We start from the raw sequence: 22648 nt of genomic DNA on the forward strand, positions 1-22648 counted from the left end.
GTCATTATGACGTTGGAAAGATATATTAGCAGTGACTAAAAGGTTGGGCTTGCAAAATTCTGTCAGGTGATTTCCCCATGGCAGTTCTATCATCAACTTCATATTTTCCAACAACTGAACTTTCTTTATTTCTGTCTTTAACATTCTAATCACCATTCATTATCAATGCTTCATGATCGTATTTGTGATCAATTTTAGACTACTGAAGTAGGTAAAAAAGTAATTGATTTCTAGGTTTGGGGCTGCCGTGGTCTTCCTTGTAGTAATTTGGTTATTATCCTTATCAGTGGTCCCATGAATAGATCTTGAAGTATTCTTTTGGGTGATAAATGAACCCACTGCTACCAGGTGATTTCCAACTCATAGAGACTTTACAGAGAGTCTTTGAATTTGTAAATCTCTATAGGAACAGGTAGCCTCATCTTTGTCCTGTAAGGCATTTGATGGGTTTGAACCACCGACCTTGAGAGCAGGCCAAAGCCTAACTCACACTGCCCACCGGAGCTGCTTGAATATGACCCTATTCCTCTTTAATTTGTTATTCTTGGTATAATAGCCCATGTGACTATCTGATTCAAAATCAGATACCAGTCCATTTCAGCCCACTAATGCCTAGGATTTGGATCTCTATGCATTCCATTGCATTTTTGATGGCCTCCTGTTTTTCTAGATTCATTTTTCATATGTTCCACTTTCTGGTTATCAGTGAGCGCTTGCAGCTGTTTCCTCTCATTTTGAATCGTGCCAGACGAGCCTCTCAGGTTAGAAGGCACTGAAATTACAAGCCTGGGAAAGTTACCTTCTCAAAGTATTTAACAAAAAAGCACAAAAGTCTTGCCCCCTGTCATTGTGTGGATTTTCATTTAGTGTGATCCCACACAACAGACTAGCCCTGTCTCATAGTTTCTAAGGCTTTACAGAAACAGATGAACAATACATTTTTCTTTTGGAAATTGGCTGGTGGATTCAAACCATTGTCCTTTCAATTGACAGTGCTTAACCCACTGTCTCCCTTCCCCCCTCCCCCCAAGCTCCTTTACCTCCATGTGTGCTTGTCCTTCATGGGATGGAGAGCAAAACTTTGAAATGCCCCGTTTGCTGCTGTGGCATGACTAAAAATGTGAAGAGACAATTGAATCAGAGTATGTCTTAATAACTTGCTTAATTCTTCTGGTAGAAGAAAGTATTTGTTGGCAGATAGAAACAAACAGTAGAGAGAGATGGTAGAAATGATATTTTATTGATAAAGTGTTGGTATGGCATATTGGAGGATGTCAACCTTCTGAATATTAAGACATTTTATTTGCTCACATACCTATCATATTGTAATTAGTCTTAACCTTTCAACTGAGAGAATATTTTCACTTATTTCTTACATTTGGTGGGCAATGAGTAAACATTTGCTATGTTTGATTGTCTTTTTTAGTTCCTAAAATTTAGACTCTACACTTAAGTGCTCAGACATGTCCTTTAGAATCCCAACTTCTTTAATCTACTTTGAGCTTAGAATGTAACAGTAAAGAATATGCATAAAGTGTATATATAAGGAGTTGTTTGAGGAAAATTCAATAGATTGCCATAAAGCAGAGAAAATAAGTACTGTAATTGTCTAGAAGAAGAAGCTGTCCGTTTGAGCAGAGTTCTTCTCAATAGCATAAGCAGGCTACAACAAGTTGCCATTCTTCTGGAAAATGGGAAGCCTATTGCAAATTATGATTTCTTCACTGTTAATTTATGTGCTGTTTTAAAGCCTAGTGAGCTGTTTCCACTTTCTCTCTCTCTCTAATTATTAGGAATATTGGGGTGGGGGAGCTCAAGCTTGAATGTGCCAAACATAAGTTCACAACAATTTTTCATATGCTCCTGGTACACAATTCATGCAAATGATCAGGTCAGTCCTAGCAGTGGGCACTAGGCAGTGACAGATGATTTCCTTTCACAGGTATCCCTGGGATGTGCTATGTGGTCCTAGGGACCACTCACACCTGCCCTGTAATGATCTGGAAAGTTGCCATCACTTTGAAGTGACCGAACCAACTTCTACTGGGAACACATTCTTTATCAAAATCACTTTCACTTGATGGACCTGCGGCCCTTTGAAAAGACCTGCCTTTTCTTGGAATTCCCAACCACTTTCCTTTGAGTCGATTCCAACTCCTGGTGCTTCTGTACCAGAGTAGGACATCCCCATAGGGTTTTTCAGCATTATGGATCTTTATGGAAACTGCCTGCCACATCTTTCTTGCATGGAGCACCACCAGGGCTCCGTTTCCTTGCGCTAACCCCCCTGAAAGCTCAATAACCATGGATTCGAGTTCTGAATCACAGCAACCCTGGAAGAGAGAGGAGAGCTGCTTCTTGGGGTTTTCAGAAGGGTAGCTGTCTCATGGGAACAGACAGCCTCTTTTTCTCTAGTGAATGGATGATCTATGTGAACATGGACTTGAGTTAGCACCCCACCCAGGCTTCTTTCTTGCCCTAAAGTGAGGCTCAGTAGGAACCACATATGCACATTCTTAATGACACTGTAAGGAATGGATCTCATTGGTCACTTGGGGACTGTGTGCACTTTGATCACATGGTAACAGGTCTACTCTTGGTCCTGCTGTATATAAAATCTTCTTCTGTTAGTTACGAGGCGAGTCTTCTACACCCAGGTACACTTGTAATTTTTACTGATGCAAATTTGATTTGTTGCACATGACTCTACAAGTTTCAGTCAAATACTTTCTTTCTAACCTAATTTGATGTCAAATTTGGAAGCGATGTGTGGTGGTTGGCTGGCTTTATTGCTTTTATTTTTCATCAAGTATTCGTAACACATTACATACCTTCTGAGAGACCTCTCAAGTCTTGCAACTCAGGGTATTAGGCACTCTCAAACTCTGAGAGCATTTATAGAATGTAGCAATTCTTCTATTTCTGAGGTCTCTTGCCCACCACTTTACAATGTGCGGAGGCCAGCCTTCCCTTTTTACCTTTTTTTTCTGTGGGCAGGCAAGAGTTGCCATCTCGGCAAAGTACCAGTGAGCTTAAAACAGGGAACTGCCAAGGTCATTCACAACTGCACGCTCATCCCATGCTCCTCATTGAGGTACCCACCAACTCATCCAGCCAGCCCTGCCTAGAGCGTTTTTAAGCATAGTGGAATACAGTTTGTTTCAGAAATGTGATACTGATGAGCCAGGGAAATGATTTCTTATTTATATTGAACAAATCAATTTCTACACATCGTTGAGATGCTTCTGATTTTTGAGTGGGCGTTATGGCAAAGCGTATTAGTTATGATTTAGTGCACCTTCTTAGAAGAACATCATTGTAAACAGACCCGTGGTAAAAGCAGTCGGGGATTGTGGACTGTGGAAATATTACACGTGTAATCATCTGCATTCTTAATGTTCCAGAACCTTGGGGTTATTAGTAAAACGATTGGAGAGAGGTGGCAAAGCGGAACAAGAAAACCTTTTTCATGAGAATGATTGCATTGTCAGGATTAATGATGGCGACCTACGAAATAGAAGATTTGAACAGTAAGTGTGTGCTGGCTGCACTGTGCCTCTCTCATGCTTGTGGTGCAAGAGCCCAGTCAACAGTAATATTTCACACAATGCACCTGTGATCTCTGTCTTTTTACCGGAGTGGGGTTTTCACTGCCATTATCTCGCTTTTAAAAATGTAACCAACTCCAGTGTAATTACTACCATTAGTCCACGTTTCAAAATGCCCTGTGACTGATAGAGCGCCTTTAAAAATATTATGGACCTAATTTTGCTGCTTTCCCCCTTTTAGAAAATTGGCCAGTGTGCTCGCTTTTATTATACTCACATATCTCAGTTTGGTTCACATAGTGATTTTTTATATGAATAAACAGATACAGCTCCTTAGACTCACGCTATCGGGCACACTAAAATTTTCAGATTTTCTGTATCCTGGCTCAGGATTTTACTCAACTTCTGAAAACGGAGCGGTTCTTATGAAGAAGGCAGAACTTCTCGCCCTCAAGTCGATTTTTCTTTTTTATCTCGTGACCATCTAGGTAACAGAGCAGAACTGCCTCTTTGGGTTTGACTTTCTGAGACTGAAACCCTTGAAGGGAGTCAAGAGCCTCATCTGGCCTCCTGCAGAGTGGCTGTTGGTTTTGAACTGTTGTCTCTGCGTAACCCGTTAGGCCCCAGGGCTCCTCCAAAAGGCAGAAGTCAGGGGGCAAATCAGAGACCCAGGGAGTCTCCCCAGTGGCTGTGCTTCTCATGTGCATGTTGTATCACATGATAGTGCTGAGACGAGACCCACTGCCATTCACATGAATCTCTGAGCCAACCCTGCAGTTCTTAGCATTTTGGGCACGCAGGGAGTGGAATTATTTGTTCCGATGTTACTAATCCCTTCCATCATGTGAATCCAACTCACAGGGACCTAGGTAGGGTTTCTGAGGCTGCACATTTTAATTAAAAAAAAATTTTTTTTTTGCGGCTGTAAATGTTATGGGAGCTGATAGCCTCCTCTTCCCCTGTAGGAGCTGCTGGTGGGTTTTGAACCAGCTCTGGAGGTTAGCAGCACGGCCAAGCCCGATTGCTTTTTCCTGTTTCCTAAGTAGACATTTAAGGAAAGGCATACCTTTGAAAACTCCAATGGCCCACCTGTAAGGAAATATTCTCTAATTTCTAAAAGCTGTATTCGGTCAAGTTGTACAGAAGTTGTTCTTGGTTTTTGTGACCATTGAGGTGTTGAATCCCGCTGTGGAGCATTATGCTTAAAACTGTTGCTTGATGACCTGTTGTTGAGAGCACAGTGCTTGATCTGTGGTGGCCGACCGTTTTGACATTGCCATTTCCGAGAATGAGAAACGCCCATTTGACGAAACGGCTTTGCTTATACATACGCCAGGGCCAGCAAAGTAGATTGATAACTCGGTTATGAGTATCTTTGCTGTTCCCTTTCACCAAAGGCTGTCATTCGGTGTGGCTCAATTAGCATCCTCAATTAAGCTCACGATATCTTCTTCTAGCCTACAGGTCTTTGCTAATTTTCCATTCTTTCTCAAACCCAGAGCACAGCATATGTTTCGCCAAGCCATGCGTGCCCCCATCATTTGGTTCCATGTGGTGCCTGCAGCAAATAAAGAGCAGTATGAACAACTGTCCCAAAGTGAGAGGAACAACTACTACTCGAGCCGCTTCAGCCCGGACAGCCAGGATGTGGACAGCCGGAGCGGACACGGCGCAGGCGTGCACACCACACCGAGAATGCCCCGGCCCAGCCAGCCGCCCGAGCAGATAGACTCTCACCCCCGACTACCTCATAGCGCAAACCCTGCTGGGAAACCGCCGTCAGCCCTGGCTCCAGCACCCCACCACGTGTTCAATGCAAGTGTCAGCAGTGGCTACAACACCAAGAAAATAGGAAAAAGACTTAATATCCAGCTGAAGAAAGGTAGGCTGAGCCCATCGTGCTTTATGCTTACGGAATGTATTTGAAAGGCAGCGACCTAGCCCTGGACACCCTGACTTTCACTCCAGTATTTATGTAAAAAGAAAACAACACCCCGATAGTCAGATGCTTCTGAACATGTGTAAAAACAGCAACTTCTATACTTTTCTGATTCGCTTAGCAATTGAGAAATTATAATGCAAACTTTCAGGAAATGACTTTGAGGGGTGTGGGGCCTCGAGCAAGAAGGTGGTCGCTTTTATTGTAGGAGGACTGTTGATGTTGAGTGGCTATGAACCAGGACCCTTTGGGGTGCTGGTATCAAACCTGAACACTCAAGGGGCGCTAGACGGTTTTGATTGGCGCATGTGTCCAAACTCAGCCCTCAGGGAGGCCTTTAGAGGACCCCCATTGTCGCTGCCACTGTGTATTTGAGGCTCCCAGCAGCTCACTGGGCAAGTCCAAGAACAAGACGCCTTGAAGGTCTCCCTTTTGTAGCGTGGGGATTCGTGGTTCAGGAGGCACCCCTTTCTGCCACACAGTTCAGAGCCAACTGCTGGGCTCAATGGCTCGCTGACTTCCAGGTCAGGTTCCTGTTGCCCTCACCCACCCCCTCTTTATACACACAGATAACACTTTAGCTTCTCATCACCCACTTGCCGTGAAACATTTTGATCTTTTTTAAAACAAGTTTTTCAAAATAGTGTTGTTACGAAGAACAGACCTCTCATTCTGAGCTCAGCCAACTCCAGCTTAGATGGAAATTGGCTCAAGAGAAGTTCAACGCCTCCGTGAAGTCACGTGGTGGCTGGAAGCAGCTTCTTTCCAGAACATTCCCCTCATCGGTGTGGAAGGTGGCATGCTCAGAGCCTGCAGTTTCCTTTCTAGATCACCTCCTCTCACCGAACTCTTCACGGACTACAGATTTCCTCATTTCTGGTGGCTGGATTTTCAGCTCCAAATATTTGGTTGATGTGAGCTGACGTGGGCAGCTTGCCGCCCCTTTGGACACTCCTTACAAACACACAGGCGGATCCGAGCAAAAGCTTCCATCAGCTCTCCAGGTGTCCAGATGAGGGAAATAGTAGATCCCTTAGTGTCTTTTCCTTTAATCAAAGACGTGGTATGTGCTTTTGAGCAAAATTCTACCCACAGCCTGAAATATAGAGTTGTACAAATAATACAGTTTTGCTTGGGATCGATCCTTTAAAGTCTTTTACTTGCCCATTGTTAGAGAGGTATTAGTTTTCCAACTATTGTTTCCCTTTTGTACTTTGATAGGAATAGCCATTAGACAATTACCTGTTTTTCAGTGATTATATTTAATAAATTATGACATTACTATAAGCTGTCGAAATGAAGTGAAATTTTATTTGCAATTTAATGCCAAATAAAGAATCATTGTTTAAAAATAGACAAATCCATAATTTTGTTTTGATAACTTTTGACAATATACAAATTTAACACTGCTCAACTAAGAATGATTGTGCTTCATCAGAATAAGAAAGATAGAAACAAGAGTTACATTTAAACCTTTTTTAAAACCATGAGTGAACCCCAATATATTTATCTTGATTTTAATTTAATAACTATGAGGTTATAAGACAAAAGAACCAAGCAACCTGTGTGTGCTGCCAGTACTTTCAAGTGGTTTATAAAATAAATTACATTTACTATAAATGTGAGAGATGCAGGATGCTGGCATTCTTCGATTAGTTCCGAGTACAGATATTTTAATAATAGCAATCTTATGGGAATTGAATACTCCTTTGTTGTTGCTAGCAGATAGTAATTTTTGCTAATTATGACCATTACATGTAACATTTTTAATGAGGAGCACTACAAACAGGGTGTGAATGTTACATTTTAAATCGTCGTTCAAAGTGCAGTAACATGTTTTGAGTTTAATTCGGTTCTCCCAAACCAAAATTAACCCTTACATCCCAGAGAGGACGCCATCATCGTGATGGTTTGGTATCGTACTCCAGTTACGTCACAGAACATGACAAACGATAATTGCCCTCAAAAACTTCCTTCCATAATTACGATTCCTTCATATGTATTTTGCCATTTTGCTGTCCTCAAATACCCCATGCTTAGGTGGAAATTAGCTTTTTATTAAAGCCAGAGGAGAAGGTCAGTAATCTGTTTCAGTCAGTGCAAAATGTTTTGTTGGCCTTGCTAAATGAAAATTGATATCTATTTATCTTTCTTTAAAGGTCATTGCTTGAACTTTTATCTAACAGATTTAGGGGTTATTGCTGATATTTTAATAGTGTTGAGGCTCATATGACAGTCTTTGTAGTTCATACAAATTAATATTGCAAAGGGAGAATAATTTAGCATTCTTTCTTAATAAATGTTATTGCAAGACATTAGAGTCCCATGAAATCACAGAGACATATGGAAAAATCCCAGCAGAATAATTAGGAAAATTTCATAAAGACAGTATGCCATTCAAGTCGTCTGCACAGAAGACTCAAGAAATTAACAGTCCAGGCACACTGGAGTTACTTCAGACTTGAAGTAAATGAATGCTTTGTTTGAACAGGAGAAAATTTATAGTAGGTTTAGTACAGGTATAATTACTGATTCTTTTCTCAATTTGTTTATTACGCTTCTTCTTTAGCCCATTTTTTCATTTATATCATTTGTCCATAATTACCAATTTATGTATAGATGCATACTTAATACCATAGCTAGCAACGTTAACTATATTATTTTCTATATTTTCACCTTAGTAGATCTCTTTTTTTTCCCCTGGAGTGACTGAGTCTTTGGCTCAAGTATCATTTTTAGCTAAATTGGAAACTTGCAGTTGAATAAGTAACTGAGCTGAAGTTAATGATGACTAGAGTGGTCATAAAGGTTCCCCGAATCATTAGAAATAAGCACCATCTTCGCATCTTATCTTGGCACATTTTGGCTGATTGCATGTCGGCTCTGGTGGCATGTAACCCCTTTCCTACACTTTGTGGAGCTTGCGAGACTGCCTGTCAAGAGAGCTGCCAAGGAACCTAGAATTTAAATTACACAAATCAGCCAAGTAATTTGTAAACGCCTCATTAATTTCAGTACCTTTAAGCAAAATGTGAGATAGCCACCATCTGAAATTGATTCTTTACCAAGAAATTTGCTTTATTCTATTTTTTAAGAAACATAAAGAGTGTGATCTAGGTGAAATAGGTAGGAACTGTGCCAAGATAATGTGGTTCGATCCAGGTCAGTCGGTAGCTCCGAGTACTTAACTGTTTGGGGGTTTTCATGATCAGTAGCTAGAAAAGTTTTCCCTCCAGGCAGGTTTCTTTTCCATGTCCCCAAACATTTTCGTCTCCTTTGCTTCCAACCCATGCTCCTTAAATATGGACATGGTGATTGCAGAGAAATAATTTTTGAGATGCTATGGATTTTATGATATGTTGATTTTTAAAATGTAGTCTGTTTTTGTACACAAGGACTTAGATCAGCTGTGAAACTTATAGCGTGCCTGCCTCTTTATTAACTTTCCCCCTTCCTTGGGAAGATTGGCACCCCTCTTTATTGTTGTATGAAAAACCATCCAATGTAGCATGGTTGTCTGGTTTGGAAACCATATCATGGCGCTAAGGGATGAAGGAATCAAGCCATAGTGAGTGTTTCCTTATGTCTTCAAGTTGGGCCGCAGAGAAAATAGGGAGTCATTTGATTTATTTAGCTAATCCTGTAAACATGGTGAACTGTACAGTTTATTTCCTTAAAATGATTTTTTTTGTAAACGTTGCTTATTCAGGTACAGAAGGCTTGGGATTTAGCATCACTTCCAGAGATGTAACAATAGGCGGATCAGCTCCAATTTACGTGAAGAACATTCTGCCAAGAGGCGCTGCCATTCAGGACGGCAGGCTCAAGGCAGGGGACAGGCTCATAGAGGTGAGTGAGTTCTCCGCACACCCAACGTTCCTTAATCCTAGAAAAGTTGCATTTTCAGGAATCAAATCTTCTTAATCGTTTTGTAAATGGAAATACGTGATACATTTCGGGGAGAAACGTGTATCGCTAAGTAATGCAATTGAATTTTCCTTTGGCATTTTTCAGCATATCATGTCATGAGAAATACTTTTTTTCCTCATTTCATGTGCTCATGAATTGTTAGTTATTCAGAAGCTTTGGTTTCTGAGGTAGCGTTTTATCATTTTGTAAGAATGATTTTTATCCGATTATGTTTCTAAGTGATTAAAACATTTTTGTTATAGAGTGTTGTTGTCTACTTTACGATCAAAGCAGAGAGTGATGAAATAAATATACTCTGTTTCTTAGTGAGAGGGACAAAGGCATTTTGAGATGGGAGACTGGGGACTGAATTGAGACATGAGGAAGTGACAGGAAGAAAAGAAATTGGGTTCAAATGTTCTTTTTATATAGCCTGAGCTTCCACAATCTGTTCTTCGAAGCTGTCTTTGTTGGTTGTAAACACATATACTCTTTGTTTGTGTGGACTGTCTAACCAGTTAAATAGGAATAAAAACAAGACTGCGATTACAAATACTATACTTTCTCAGCCATTGTTTTCTGCAGACTTCAGACTCTGTATTCAGATACTGTATTACCCAATCACTAACTGGAATTCCTGGACCGTTCAAAAGATTAGCAGCGTTAGTTGCTAACTACTAGGTTACTAGTTTGAAAAGTTAGAGGCTGCAACCTGTGTTTCTTCAGAAATGAGTTTATTTTTCTGTCTAGTCAGTTTTCTCTTAAAACTAAACATTTCACATGCTTTAAACCTGATTTTCTAGTATCCACATTCACATTGTCTCAGAAACCCTACAAAGCGTTGCTTGACTCAGAATCAACATGAAGGCAGTCATTTTAGGGTTGTCTGTGTAGTGTTTATAATTTTGTGGACTGTTTATCCTAGACATCTGGATATTTTGATTCATATGCTTAGAGAGTTTCAAATGGCTTATCCATTTTTGCTTAGAAATATCTTGCTTTAGCTTGAAATTAACAGTATCTTTTTTAAACTTAAAATAAAGAAATGTCCTTTTTTGCCTAGAAATACTATTACTTAGAAAAAGCTTGCTTTCTTTGAACATACTATTTTTTTGTTTTCCTTGAACCTATTTTTTTGCTTAAAATAAAAATAAAACTTTTTGACAAGAGGAAGAAGGACAAAGTAGAAATTATATATACATGCAGCTATAGATATGAATATATGTAAATATATAATTATACAAAGATAGGTGTATTTATCTGTGTGTGCATGTGTATACATATATATAGGTAAACACAACAAGGAAGTAGATGGACTTTGGGCCTCTACTTAAATCTTACTTCAGTACAAGAACGGTTTGTTCTTTTTATGTATCACTGTATGATCCTCACCTTCCTGACATGATCGCTGCAGACAAAATGGGTGCATAAACACATGTGGTGAAGAAAGCTGATGGTGGCCAGCTATTAAAAGATATAGCATCTTGGCTCATACTGTCTTGAAGTTAAATATGCGGCCATCTAGCAGGGAAACAACAAAGCCCGCATGGAAGAAGCACACCAGCCTGTGTGATCATGCGGTGTCGATGGGAATAGGTATCAGAAGTTGAAAAGCAAGCAATCAAATTGACGTGAAGCCACATGGACAAAGTGGAGACCCAAACCCACCTGTAAGCTAATTGGACAGTCTCTCACAGAAGGGCCACATGGAAGGAATGATATATCCAGGGTGCAGTATAGCACTTTTGAAACACATAATTATCCTCTAGTCCTTTAATATTTCTTCCCCTTATTATTATGGCCTTTGTTTTACCTCATTAATCTTGTTAGACCTGCATATATTCATTTGTGTAATTAAGATCCTTCCAGGCAGGAAAGCCAAGATGTACAACCCTTCAGAAACAGTAATGGGAGGAATGATTCCCTGAGGGTGCAGGAAGGGGGGCGGGGCAGATAGCAATGACGATGGTCTAACCCCACAAAGGGGAAAGAATAATAGAATTGTGGGTAAACAGGTACATTGGATGGTGTCAGATATGGCAAATAATAATAATATATAACATAATAATAAGGGTTATATATTATTCTCTAACATACCATTATATAATAATATATAACAATAATATTAATAATGCATAACATTATTAATAAGGGCTCCTAGGGATTAGGATGGGGGAGGGATGAGATAAATAGGAACTGATATCAAAGAGTTCAAGAAGAAAGAAAATATTTTGAAACTGATATTGGTATCAATTTTACATTTATGCTTGATCTAATTGAATTACGGATTGTTATACTATATGTAAGAACTCCCAATAAAATGGTTAATAATAAATATATATATCTTTTTTGCATAGCAGTAATATTGCTTCGAAATCTTGCTTTCTTTGAACCTATTATGACTTACACATTTCCTGCAAATTCTTAATTGTAATACATTGAGACACAAAAGATTGATATTTGGTGATGGAATAGGGAATCAAAAAAATTTAAGAAAATTTTAATGGTATCATTTAAGTCACATACCTAATTGCTTCAAAAATGCTGTTTTACTGTTATTAAGGAAACCTGTGTAGTAGTGCTTTCTGGTATAATGTTGTCCTTCTACAAGGATTTACTGTGAGATCAAATTGATGCAGTTCTCCAGGAATTGGAGTAATACATTTTTCTCTGTTTTTGCCTGATAGACTTCCTTTATAGCCTTAAAAATACTAAGGTGGCATATTGTTTCCTTTCTAAAGATTTTGCCATTACTTGGTAGTGATTTTCCTTTAATGTTGCCCATCAAAGGGAAATCTGTATTTTTCTTCATAAATTTTAGTAATATTAGATTGTAAGTTAAAACATTTAGACCAAAATACTTTTAGTGTGTTTTCACCACCCACTATAAAATCAGCAGCTTCCTATTTTGGTATTGGAATAGCTTTTCTATAGAATACCATCAAAATATCTTAGCGTAAAGCAAGTGAATTTGTTTCATTTTCCATTTTAAATGTCCTGGTGCTTGTAGCTTTGATCTGCTGATGAGTATTAAAGCATTCACTTCTTATGCCGTGTACTTGGATCCCTCTTCTGAGTTTCTTTAGCTCCACAAAAGGTCCAAACCAAAATCAAATTTGCTTAATCTGACTCAGAGTAGGACTGCCTCGGTGGGTTTCGGGAGTAGAAAATCTCATCTTTCTCCCACAGATTGTCTGGTGGTTTTGAACAGCTGACCCTGTGGTTTGTAGCCCAACTCGCAACCATGCCATAACAAAAGATCAGCGATGATCAAATGGTTGTTGAAGTTATCATCGGACAAGTTCTGTTCCATTGCAGATGTGACCAGTCCGAGAATGGGTGTCTTCAGTTTTGTTTGCCCAGAACTACACCTAACACCGATGTTTAATTTGTTTTAGGTAAATGGAGTCGATTTAGCAGGCAAATCCCAAGAGGAAGTTGTTTCCCTGTTGAGAAGCACCAAGATGGAAGGGATTGTGAGCCTTCTGGTCTTTCGCCAGGAAGACGCCTTCCACCCAAGGGAACTGGTGTGTAAATTTAGAGCAGATGAAAGACTTCTGATGCCTATGAGCCAAGGATCTGGTTTAGTTACCGGTAGCAAATGTTACTGAGACATTTTCTAAAACGAAGAATGTTCATATGCATTTCCTTCAGCTTTCGCCAACACAAGCATTTTTTTTCTCTCATACTCTTAGTTTTAATTTAGTAGGCATCTACAGTCATGAGGGTAGAGTTATTTAAAGTCAGGTTAGAGGGACAGTGCCTTGCACAGCAAGTGTTTGTTACTGGAAAGCTCAGAGCTGTTAATCCAAGGGCTGTGGCTGAAGGCTGGCCACAGTCTTGAGCAGATAGATATGATGCACGTAGTTTTCATGGTTTATGTAGCAAGTCGAGCAAAGGTGTTAGCTTGCTGGTGCACCTAAAAGGGTACTTAAAAAAATCAATAGAAGATTTGAAGGAAAAAATCCTAAGTAGCAATAAGTCCCTTGATGAGATAACATAATTTGGAGCAATATAAATGAAATTAAATGGCATTTGTTTCCAAACTTGCTATTCCCTTTTCCATAAATGTGTTGGCGTGCCTAGCTATTAGACACGGGCATTATGTTGGATTGATGTGGGTGAAATGTGTGCCTCAGTTTTACATGGTTCTGAACATTTTCTGGCATAACTGTTAGGGTTTGTATACCTGAAAGCTTACATAATTAGAAGAGTTACCTTTGTCTTTTGCTGTGTTGGGAAATCGTTTTCCTTCATATACATGCTGTATTTTAAATATGTCAAGACTGATCCTAATTGCGTCACTTTATAATATTTGACATTTCTTTCAGCTAGCTTTTAGTTTTTATCTAAACAATCTAAACAATAATTAATCTTTACAAACTTACAGCGGCAAAGGTGAAGAGTGCTGTTCCCAAATTTGTCATGTAGCCTAATATCCTTAGGCCGTGGCTTCAGGCGCGGATGTGTCAGGTTTGATAATCTCGGTTCCTTACTATAATCCAGCCACACTTCTATTGCATAACTATTCTTGGTCTCACTCACACACACCAATTCTAGATTGTGGTGGGGCTTGAAGAGTGAGCACTCAGGTTTTAAAAAGAGTTTGAATAAACTATAGAAACGTCTTTATGTTTGAAAAAGTTTAATTCAGCTCTGTCTCCATTTAAATTCAGTTTCCCATTTTTCTCCTACTGTTATCCAATTATGTCCTTAGAATGCCACCTGATCCTAAATCTGGGGCGGCCTCCATTAAATTGTAAATGAGCACTTGCTGAAAAGGGAAATAAGCTTCAGACATGATTTGATGGGCTTCCATTCCTCCTCCCTTGATCCGGGCCCGGGCAAGAGCTGGCTTCTTCGAGTGCCAATGTTTGAATCACTGCTCTTAAGCAGGCTTTCCAGAGCTCGTGCCAACATCCAGCCAGCTCAAGGTTATTCAGGGTCTTCTCATCCAAGTTTGATCTTCCCGGCTTCTGTTTCCCCCTTCTGCTGCCTATTTTATCTCTTTTTTTTTGTTGTTATTTAATTTATTGCTTGTGAGTGTTTTATTAAAAAGCGAGCTAGTAGCCCACCAGTCTACCATACACACTGCAGCTGCCTTTCAAGATCTGTAAGAAACCTGAAGACTTAACTGATAAGGGGTGGGAGGTTTAAAAAAATTGATCTTTCAACCAAACCTTTCCTCTGTTTGGAGTGTTTGTGTTTACATTCTGTGTTGAAGACGAACTCTTTTTTAAAAAAAATTTGTACTTTACTCATACACTTCATGTCATGAATGCAAGTTTACTTTATATAAAAAGGAAAATCCCTTTTGTTCCCAGGGCAATTTTTAAAAGCATGATGCTTGTCGTTCAGACTGTGGTTCCAGGCTGTTGAGCTGGTCTAGCTATGAAATGACCATATACGTTACTGCTTTGATTTTGTTGAGAGAATTAAAAACATAGCAAGCACTAGAAACAGTGACATGAGGAGGCCAAACCAGTTTGGTGAGATTTGTCTCCTCTAAAGAAATTTTTATTTGTTCACTGAAATTTTACATCTAGAAAAGAAAAATCTTAAAAGACACGCAGACATACACACATATCAACAAAATAAGCACCCCCGTAACCGTTTGGAGGGCATAATTCAACTACATTTTATATAATTTGTTGATTTTTGAGAACCACCAAAGTTTCTATTAAATAAAGCTTTATGTCCCTAAATGTTAAAGATGGCTTTGGTCAGTCTGTATTTATATGTTTCTTCAATTCTTCTAGAATGCAGAGCCAAGCCAGATGCAGATTCCAAAAGAAACGGTAAGAGTTTTGTCTTTTGCAGGACGTAGAGATATGTAGAACTAACTTCTTACTAATTAAACATGAAGTTACATGCCCTCCTCTTTCGCTCCTGGTTAACAATAGGTAATATTTAGGTTTATTCAATTCCAAAGTAGTCATATTTTAAGGTTAATTACTGGTACAATTCCAAATGCTGAATACTTTGTGATAATTTTTAGATGTTGAGGCATAAAGAGAGAGAGAGAGAAAGTAGAGACATTTCTCGTTCACTCATGTCATAAATGGTGAGCCAAGTGTTTTGAAACTAAGCCTTGAAAGTACTAGGGGGAGAGGGCTTCAGATGTTGTGAATATCCATCGTACAAGTGACTGCAACGTCCTAGGAAAATAACATTTTAAAAAGCTTGCTTCAGCTACGGAAAATTCAGAGAGGTTTAAAAGAATACACTAAAACATCATAAATAGGAAAATTAAACTACGTCTATAATTAGAGCTAATTTATCAGTTATCCTAATAATTATGTAAAAGTAAAAAACTAGATCCTACCGACTCCCAGATCAAAAACAAAAAAACCCCATTGCCATTGAGTTGATTCCAACTCATAGTGACCCAATTAGGACAGGACAGAAATGCCTTGGCTCATTTCTGAGTCTGCAGGAAAACCTCATCGTTCTTCTGTGCAGAGGCTTGAGGTTGAGAACCATATAACCCACTACCCCCACAAGGCCTCCTCCCAGATCAAATTAAAAAGCAGAACTAGTTTCATCTTAGATAAATTAGATCAATTCTAATTTGGACCGTACAGCGTATCCTGAGTTCTTGCAGTTAGCGCCTCAAAACCTAAACCAAGCTCACTGCCAGTGAGTCAGTTCTGACTCAGAGAGACGCTATAAGGCAAGGTGAAACTGCCCCATGGGATTCTGAGACTGTAACTCCTTTCCCAAGTGCAAAGCCTGGTCTTTGTCCTGAGGTGCTGCTGGTCATTTCACACTGCTGACCTTGAGTTAGCCACCCCGTGTGCCACCAGGAGTCCCTGTAGCCAGTGCTAGCAGAGTTTAAAGACTGTCATGTGAACACCTGTGAAAGTACCTTATTGTGAATAGACACTACATCCGACAAAAAAGAAGCAGGTTTTCTTGATGCACATGAGCATCCATCAGCAATTCTAGCACTCAGAATCACTTCTGTATCAAACAACATCATCCCCAAATATATTTCTGTATGCCAGGATTGAAAGCCAACTCTTTGTTTTCAGTAGGCTTTTGAAAACTTTAGCTACATGTAAACAGTTTTATAACTTTCATATGTATAGTGTGTAATAATGATACACATTTCTCCAAATTGTTAAGTTTCATAGTCATGGAAGAAATGAAAAGAATTACAAAAACTGGAAAACACAATGAACAGACTTGATTTCCCCTCTCGCTCCGATACAGACAACTTTGCTTCTAGGAAACAAGCAAACCAAAAAAATGTTATTTGTATTTCGTTATTGTCAAAACATATGATAAACCAGGCTTCAGAAGAAAGTCAATGAAAATTTACACATGATTAAATATGGATTATTAAAAATGTGTAGTGTAGCTTTATTTTGTCTGTGTGTGTATAACATGTCAGTAACAGCTAATTCAAACCGTGATGGTGTGTGGGAGGGTGGGGAGGTGGGCTGGTGGTCGTGCACTAGACAAATTATCCTAAAGAAAAATCTGCTATGTTATTTATATAAGCTGTGTATTCAAATAGACTTCAGTTATATTATTTTAAAGAGTTAAACTCTGAAGAATGCAGTTAGGTATACTATTTAGTTTATACTATTTAGACTAGAGGTCAATTATATACATTTTTGTTGTTAGTTATGTACTTTTAAAGATAATAATAACAAAGTATCCCATAAAGCTACAGTATTTAAATCGGAGTGGTATTGGTATAACATTGGGCAAATTGGTCATGTAGACAGATTATAGGTTACATCACCAGTAGTGCTTTGTTACGTGTGCACGTGTGTTGAGTGTGCGTTTTAAACGTTGCATTAGACACTAGTAGTAAAGAATGGTTTATTAGCATCGAGGAATATTGCTTGCCCTTTCACTTGAAAAAGTTAAGATTAGTTAGATTTCTCATCTTCACCACATACCAAAGTCAATCCGCAGTTGATCATGAATTTATACCTAAAAATATATAGTTAACTTTGGATTGTGAATGCCTGTCCAGACCTGGTAGAACAAAATGTCTTAAGAAAAAAGACTGACAGATTTGTTTTTGTAAATATTAAAACATTTCTGTGACAGTAACCATACTGTGGAATCAGGACAAGATACATCCTCAGTGGTGAAATATTTACAACCTGTTTCCTGGGTAGAGAACCATTTAGTTTGAAGTTTGGACTCTTAATATCCTAGAAGTTTATTTGAAGACTGAATGAATTCACACGCACACTGTGTGACCAACACGAGAACCTGAGATGGAAAATAAGCAGGAAGGATTGGCATGTCCTTTCAAAACATTTAGTCTCTGTTGAGGATACTGATTAGCGAACATCAACTATACAGTCATTGAGAGAGAAACAGTATTGCTTTACATTTAGTATGAAGAAATAATCCCCGTAGATGAAAGCAACATGGGGAAGAATGCAGCCTTAGGATCAGAGAACAATCCAGTCATAACCTGTGATGTACAGGTGACACTAGCTTGCTTGCTGTAAGCAACGGCAACATTCTACGGAAGAGCACAGACTACAGCTTTCGTGTTGAATTATGCTGATTCCACATGAAAAGCAACATCTCCTCATAGCTGGACCAGTACACAACATAAGCAACATCCTCTTAGCTGGACCAGTATACAACGTAATGGTGGGGAGAGATGATCCTGTTAATGATCTCATTTTCCTTGGGTCCACCGCCAATGCCCGAGGAAGCAGCATCAAGGAGATCAAATGACAGGTAGCTCTGGACAAATCTGTGCAAGGCCTCCTGACCCAGCCTTGGTAATTTGCCATCACCTCATAGTCCTGCTGAAGCTGAGCAGTGACCAAGGAGGATCAAAGAATTGATACCTTAGCAGTCTGCTGTTCTCGCTCACCAAGCTCACTGCTGACTCCTGGTGTTAGTGAAGACTATTGGATATACCACGGGCTCCTAGAAGAACAGACTCATCTCTTGTCAGGAGTACGGTCCGAATCCTTACAGGCGAGGATGGTGAGACTTTATCTGGAGGCCTGTCAGCATGGCAGCAGGAGGGAGAAAAGGAAAAGTTGGGGAAAGAACAGTTAACACAGTGGCTTCAACCAGTGGTTCAAGAAAAGCGTGGAAGTAATTAGCCACGCATCCCATATCTTCCTCCACAACAGTGGATATTTGTAGATGTAAAATTTCTCATTTCTTTTTAAGGGGGACTGAGGTGAAAACAAGGTGGCGTTTTGACCTTTTATACCGAGAAGATTGCTATGAGTCAGCACCTACTCAAAGGCATCTCATAAGAGCAATGTTAAGAAATGCAAGGCTCGCAATGACCTTGCAATTAGCAGATGAGTGCTTCATCCAAGGCGCCACTAGGGTTCCTTTGGTTTATGTGACTACTTGTAACTGCATACAGTCCTGCTCAGTTATGGGCAAGTGGAGTTATCTCTGTTTTACCTAATGTGCTATAAAAACAAGGCTCAAAGTCATGTCCACCTCATTTGCGATCTCCTCTGTGGTTGCTAGGCACTGTTGCGTTCCCCCTAACTCACTGCCATCCAGTTGACGCTGGCCCGTAGCAACCCTAAAGGACAGGATAGAACTGTGCCTGTGTGCTTCCCAGGCTGTAGCTCTTCGTGGGTAGAGTAAAAAACCCTTCTTTCGCCCTCAGAGCTGCTGCTGTTTGAAACTGCTGACCTTGCAGTAGCCACCCTTCCTCCAATCCCCTCCTACTCATTGAAAAAATAAAATAGAACCCAAGACACCCCCCCACCCACACACAAACTCCACCACCACCACCTTCCTACCCAGATACATACCACCAAGCCTTTGTGCTTAAACTAGCTCCATTTGGTTCTCCCTGTTGTTCATCTGAGCAATGCCATTTCTTATGAGTCAGGACATCATGTCAAAAACTGTACTTACAAAATTGTTTGCAGGGTGGGGTGGAGTGTCTCTGATTGTATTTATTCCTTTCCATGACAAGTATCTGCTTCGAATATTTTAAGCGTGAGCTGGGTGGGCGCACCATAGAAGTCAAGGAAAATGCCAGGCCAGGCTTGCATTGTTTGTACGGTTCTCAGAGTCTCAGGATGGAGATGATCTGATTGCTCAAGACCGAGAAGTCGGGGCAGCCCTTCCACTACAGAGTTCCTTGTAACTCTCCATCCAGCGCCCACTTTCATTTTGTTTTTTCTCAACGTAGGTTTTGAACCAAGCTATCGTTTATCCACTTTAAACCATCTCGTAAAGGCCCGTCTGTCTTTCCCTCAAGCAGTGTCATTGTTCTCGGTAACTACACGTAATTCCTACCTGCCCACGCAAAATCGTTCCTTTCAGCTTGAAAAGTCAGCATTGGTTAAAACGTTGATGTTTTGTCAAGGACTCCTCTTTCCTCCATCTCTTGCTCCTTAAGGTCTGAGTTCCAGGTTGGAGAAAAGACTGGGCGAAAGCCCTTCGCTTCGCACCTTCTACTGCTAGGCGGACACAGGCATTAACAAATGCAGAAAAACTGGGTGGTTCTTCAACCGGCTGAGGCTCTAAACATTCTGAAAAACCACAGCATAAATCCAGTTTCTTACTCTCAACCAGTTTTTCTGCACCCTTAAATATTTTGCTAGAACAGTGTAACAGTGTTCCATTATATGGGTATTCCGAATATATTTAACCTGGTGTCTTACATGTAGCCGGCAATCAGATTTAGCTACAATAACTGAAGCTGCGAATATATTTGCAGTTAAATATGTGCATGGCCAAAAAAATCAGCTTTCGAAGATATCGTACCAAGAATGTTATTTCCTGGGTTATGCAGTTAGCGAACTATAGAGGCGTGTGATGGCCTTGGCCAAGGTGAGTTCCACTTACATCCGAACTTTTCTTTTGACGTTTTCACCAGCCGTTCAAGAAAATAATCATTTCAAGTGTACATTGCTGGATAGATAGATAGAGAGATAAATTAGAGCAACAAAACTAGAAATCTTACAGATTAATTATGTCTTTCATTGCTAGCAAGATCCAACCTGACTTGCATCGGAGTCCACTGCCTTTGCGTTAATGAATCATTTGTTCACATTCTTTTTCATTTCTTTTTTTTTTAATTGCGAATATTTTATTCTGTCATCTTTGTTTACAATTGAAACTCTGGGAATTCAAAATTAACATCCTTGCCCGTAAGCTTCTTATAAACTCCAGAAAAGGTTTCAACCTTGTGTTCTACATTGTTCTGCTGCGCTTTGTCCAAATGAACCTTTATAAGCCTGCTGCCATCCAGCTTTACCCGGATTCTCTTGCCCACAATTTCACTTGGGAAGACCAAGTCTTCAAGGATGGCATCGTGCACAGCTGTCAGAGTGCGCCTCCTGGGACGCTTTTGCTTATTCTTTGTACGGCTTTTCCGAGTTGGTTTAGGCAGAATTCTCCTCTGAGCAATAAAGACAACGTGCTTTCCATTTAATTTTTTCTCCAGTTCCCGTACTAGCCGGACTTGGATTTTCTGGAAAGATTTCAGTTGAGGAACAGGAACAAAGATTATAATAGCTTTCCGACCACCACCAACTTCGATTTCCTTGGCTGCCGTTATATTCAGCTCCTGTAACTGAGCCTTGAGGTCCGAGTTCATCTCCAGCTCAAGAAGAGCCTGAGAAATGCCGGACTCGAATTCATCTGGCTTTTCGCCATTGGGCTTCACAATCTTCGCGCTTGAGCTGAACATGGCTGTTCTTGCCGAGCGCTGGCCTAGGAAGAGCTCTTTTTCATTTCTTGTGGGCGTATATATCTTTCTAGAGTTAATTCATCAGTATCCGTGTCTTAAATATATTAACTCTATGGAGAAAGGAAAGCGTTTGAGAGAGAAATTGGGATTGTCTTGGGAGGGATAACAGGTTTATTGAGTTTTTTGTTTGTTTTGTTCTCAGTGCCGAGCAGAAAATAAAATATTTGGGCTCTCATGTAATACTGTGGTCTTTCTGTGATAGTTACACATATCTTGTTCCTCTTGTCTTTTGTCATCCCGTTTTTTACATTCTTACAAACATTTTTGTTTAGTGGGGTCTAGAAATTACTCTTCTCATGATTGGGATATCTTCTACTTACCTTAACCAACTTTGGTTTTTTCTCCTGGAAATAAGCCCGGGATGCAGATCCCCAGCAGATGGAGAGCTGCCTGTTTGGCTCGGTGCACCTTCCACACTTGTTCTGACACTGTTCCTTGGTGACGGTCACATGATTATGATAACGCATGCATCCTTTCTGCTTCTTTAAGGAGAGTGGGAAAGACATCTTATTTGTTCATTCAGTAGGTTTCCATATTTCCAATATGCTTAGCAAAAATACTCTTTTTATCTGAGTACCCAAAGACAAAGGTGCTAATGAAATAATGGAAAAATTAAAAACAGAGAGCTCTCATTAAGGGGAAAATGTATCAAGATACACACACACACACAGTCACACACGTGTAGGTATTTGAGTGATACACAGGAGGACTTCAAAAAGTTCATGAACTAATTCCATTATATCTTAACTTAGTTTCTCCATTAACTTTTGAATTGCCCTCGTATATGACGTGTCGTTGTATGATGTTCTGCGCACACATAAAGCTTGACAGATAAGCTAAAATATATAATATATATTTACTACCTTTAGAAAGAGCTTGACTCAGGAATGGTTGATAAAGAACGTACAGATATGGACTGAATAATAATCTACCTGAAGAAAACTAGCTTCAACTTGTATCAGAATGAAAGAATATCTGAATATTAATATGCCTACAAGAATTCCCTGTGAAAATAATATTTCAGTTTGTGAGATTTTGGAATACTTATTGTGAAGTCTGTGGAAGCAACATTGTCATATCAGTCATGGATGACTGTACAATTCATTGCTGTCAGTCTGTGCTTACCTCTCCTGTCCTCAGCTCAGGGTATCTGATCAGAAAACTTTTGGATGCCTGCGCCTCGTTAAGATATTTCATAGATGGGGATCAAATGGTTTTTGAACAGCATTTTCAGCATTTTGTTTCTCGAGGATTAAGCTCGATAGCTGGCATTCAGTTAAGGCTTAAGAGCCAAAGGGATTCGTACTGGAATACCAAATGGGAAGTAAAGTCTCTAGCTCAGTTGTTGTTAATGATGGTGAGGGCTGAAGGATGGGTGAAGTGTGCCTATCTTGTCGTTTTCTCACTAAGTGAAACTTCCCCATGGGAGGACATGCTCTGTTTTGAGGACAGGATCAGAACCGGGCATGTCAGAATGCATTCCAACTAGCGGAATTCACCCCCCCCCCCCCCGCATCATATTTCAGT

General features: G+C 39.8%; 2 protein-coding genes across 16 annotated transcripts in view; one reads left to right on the top strand and one right to left on the bottom strand.

Annotated features, from left to right (window-relative positions):
* PARD3 (par-3 family cell polarity regulator) overlaps nt 1-22648 on the top strand; it is a 746206-nt gene that overhangs the window by 412366 nt on the left and 311192 nt on the right. For 9 of the 15 annotated variants that reach the window (XM_075550306.1, XM_075550307.1, XM_075550309.1 and 6 more), the window contains 5 exons: nt 3405-3530; nt 5048-5430; nt 9197-9336; nt 12795-12923; nt 15156-15194. In XM_075550306.1, the coding sequence (XP_075406421.1) occupies nt 3405-3530; nt 5048-5430; nt 9197-9336; nt 12795-12923; nt 15156-15194 (817 nt within the window). The remainder of the gene's footprint in view (nt 1-3404; nt 3531-5047; nt 5431-9196; nt 9337-12794; nt 12924-15155; nt 15195-22648) is intronic. The other 6 variants (XM_075550310.1, XM_075550312.1, XM_075550308.1 and 3 more) reach the window with 1 other exon arrangement.
* On the bottom strand, nt 20453-21074 carry LOC142449033 (small ribosomal subunit protein eS7-like). Its single transcript, XM_075550798.1, has one exon. It carries the CDS (start codon nt 21059-21061, stop codon nt 20477-20479), a length of 585 nt encoding a protein of 194 aa, XP_075406913.1. The 5' UTR covers nt 21062-21074; the 3' UTR covers nt 20453-20476.

The sequence above is a fragment of the Tenrec ecaudatus genome, chromosome 5 (assembly GCF_050624435.1).
Source record: "Tenrec ecaudatus isolate mTenEca1 chromosome 5, mTenEca1.hap1, whole genome shotgun sequence".
In the NCBI taxonomy this organism is placed as follows: domain Eukaryota; kingdom Metazoa; phylum Chordata; class Mammalia; order Afrosoricida; family Tenrecidae; genus Tenrec; species Tenrec ecaudatus.

Bases quoted from the DNA above. Each gene is read 5' to 3' on its own strand.
- LOC142449033 (XM_075550798.1), bottom strand. From the start codon at position 21,061: ATGTTCAGCTCAAGCGCGAAGATTGTGAAGCCCAATGGCGAAAAGCCA.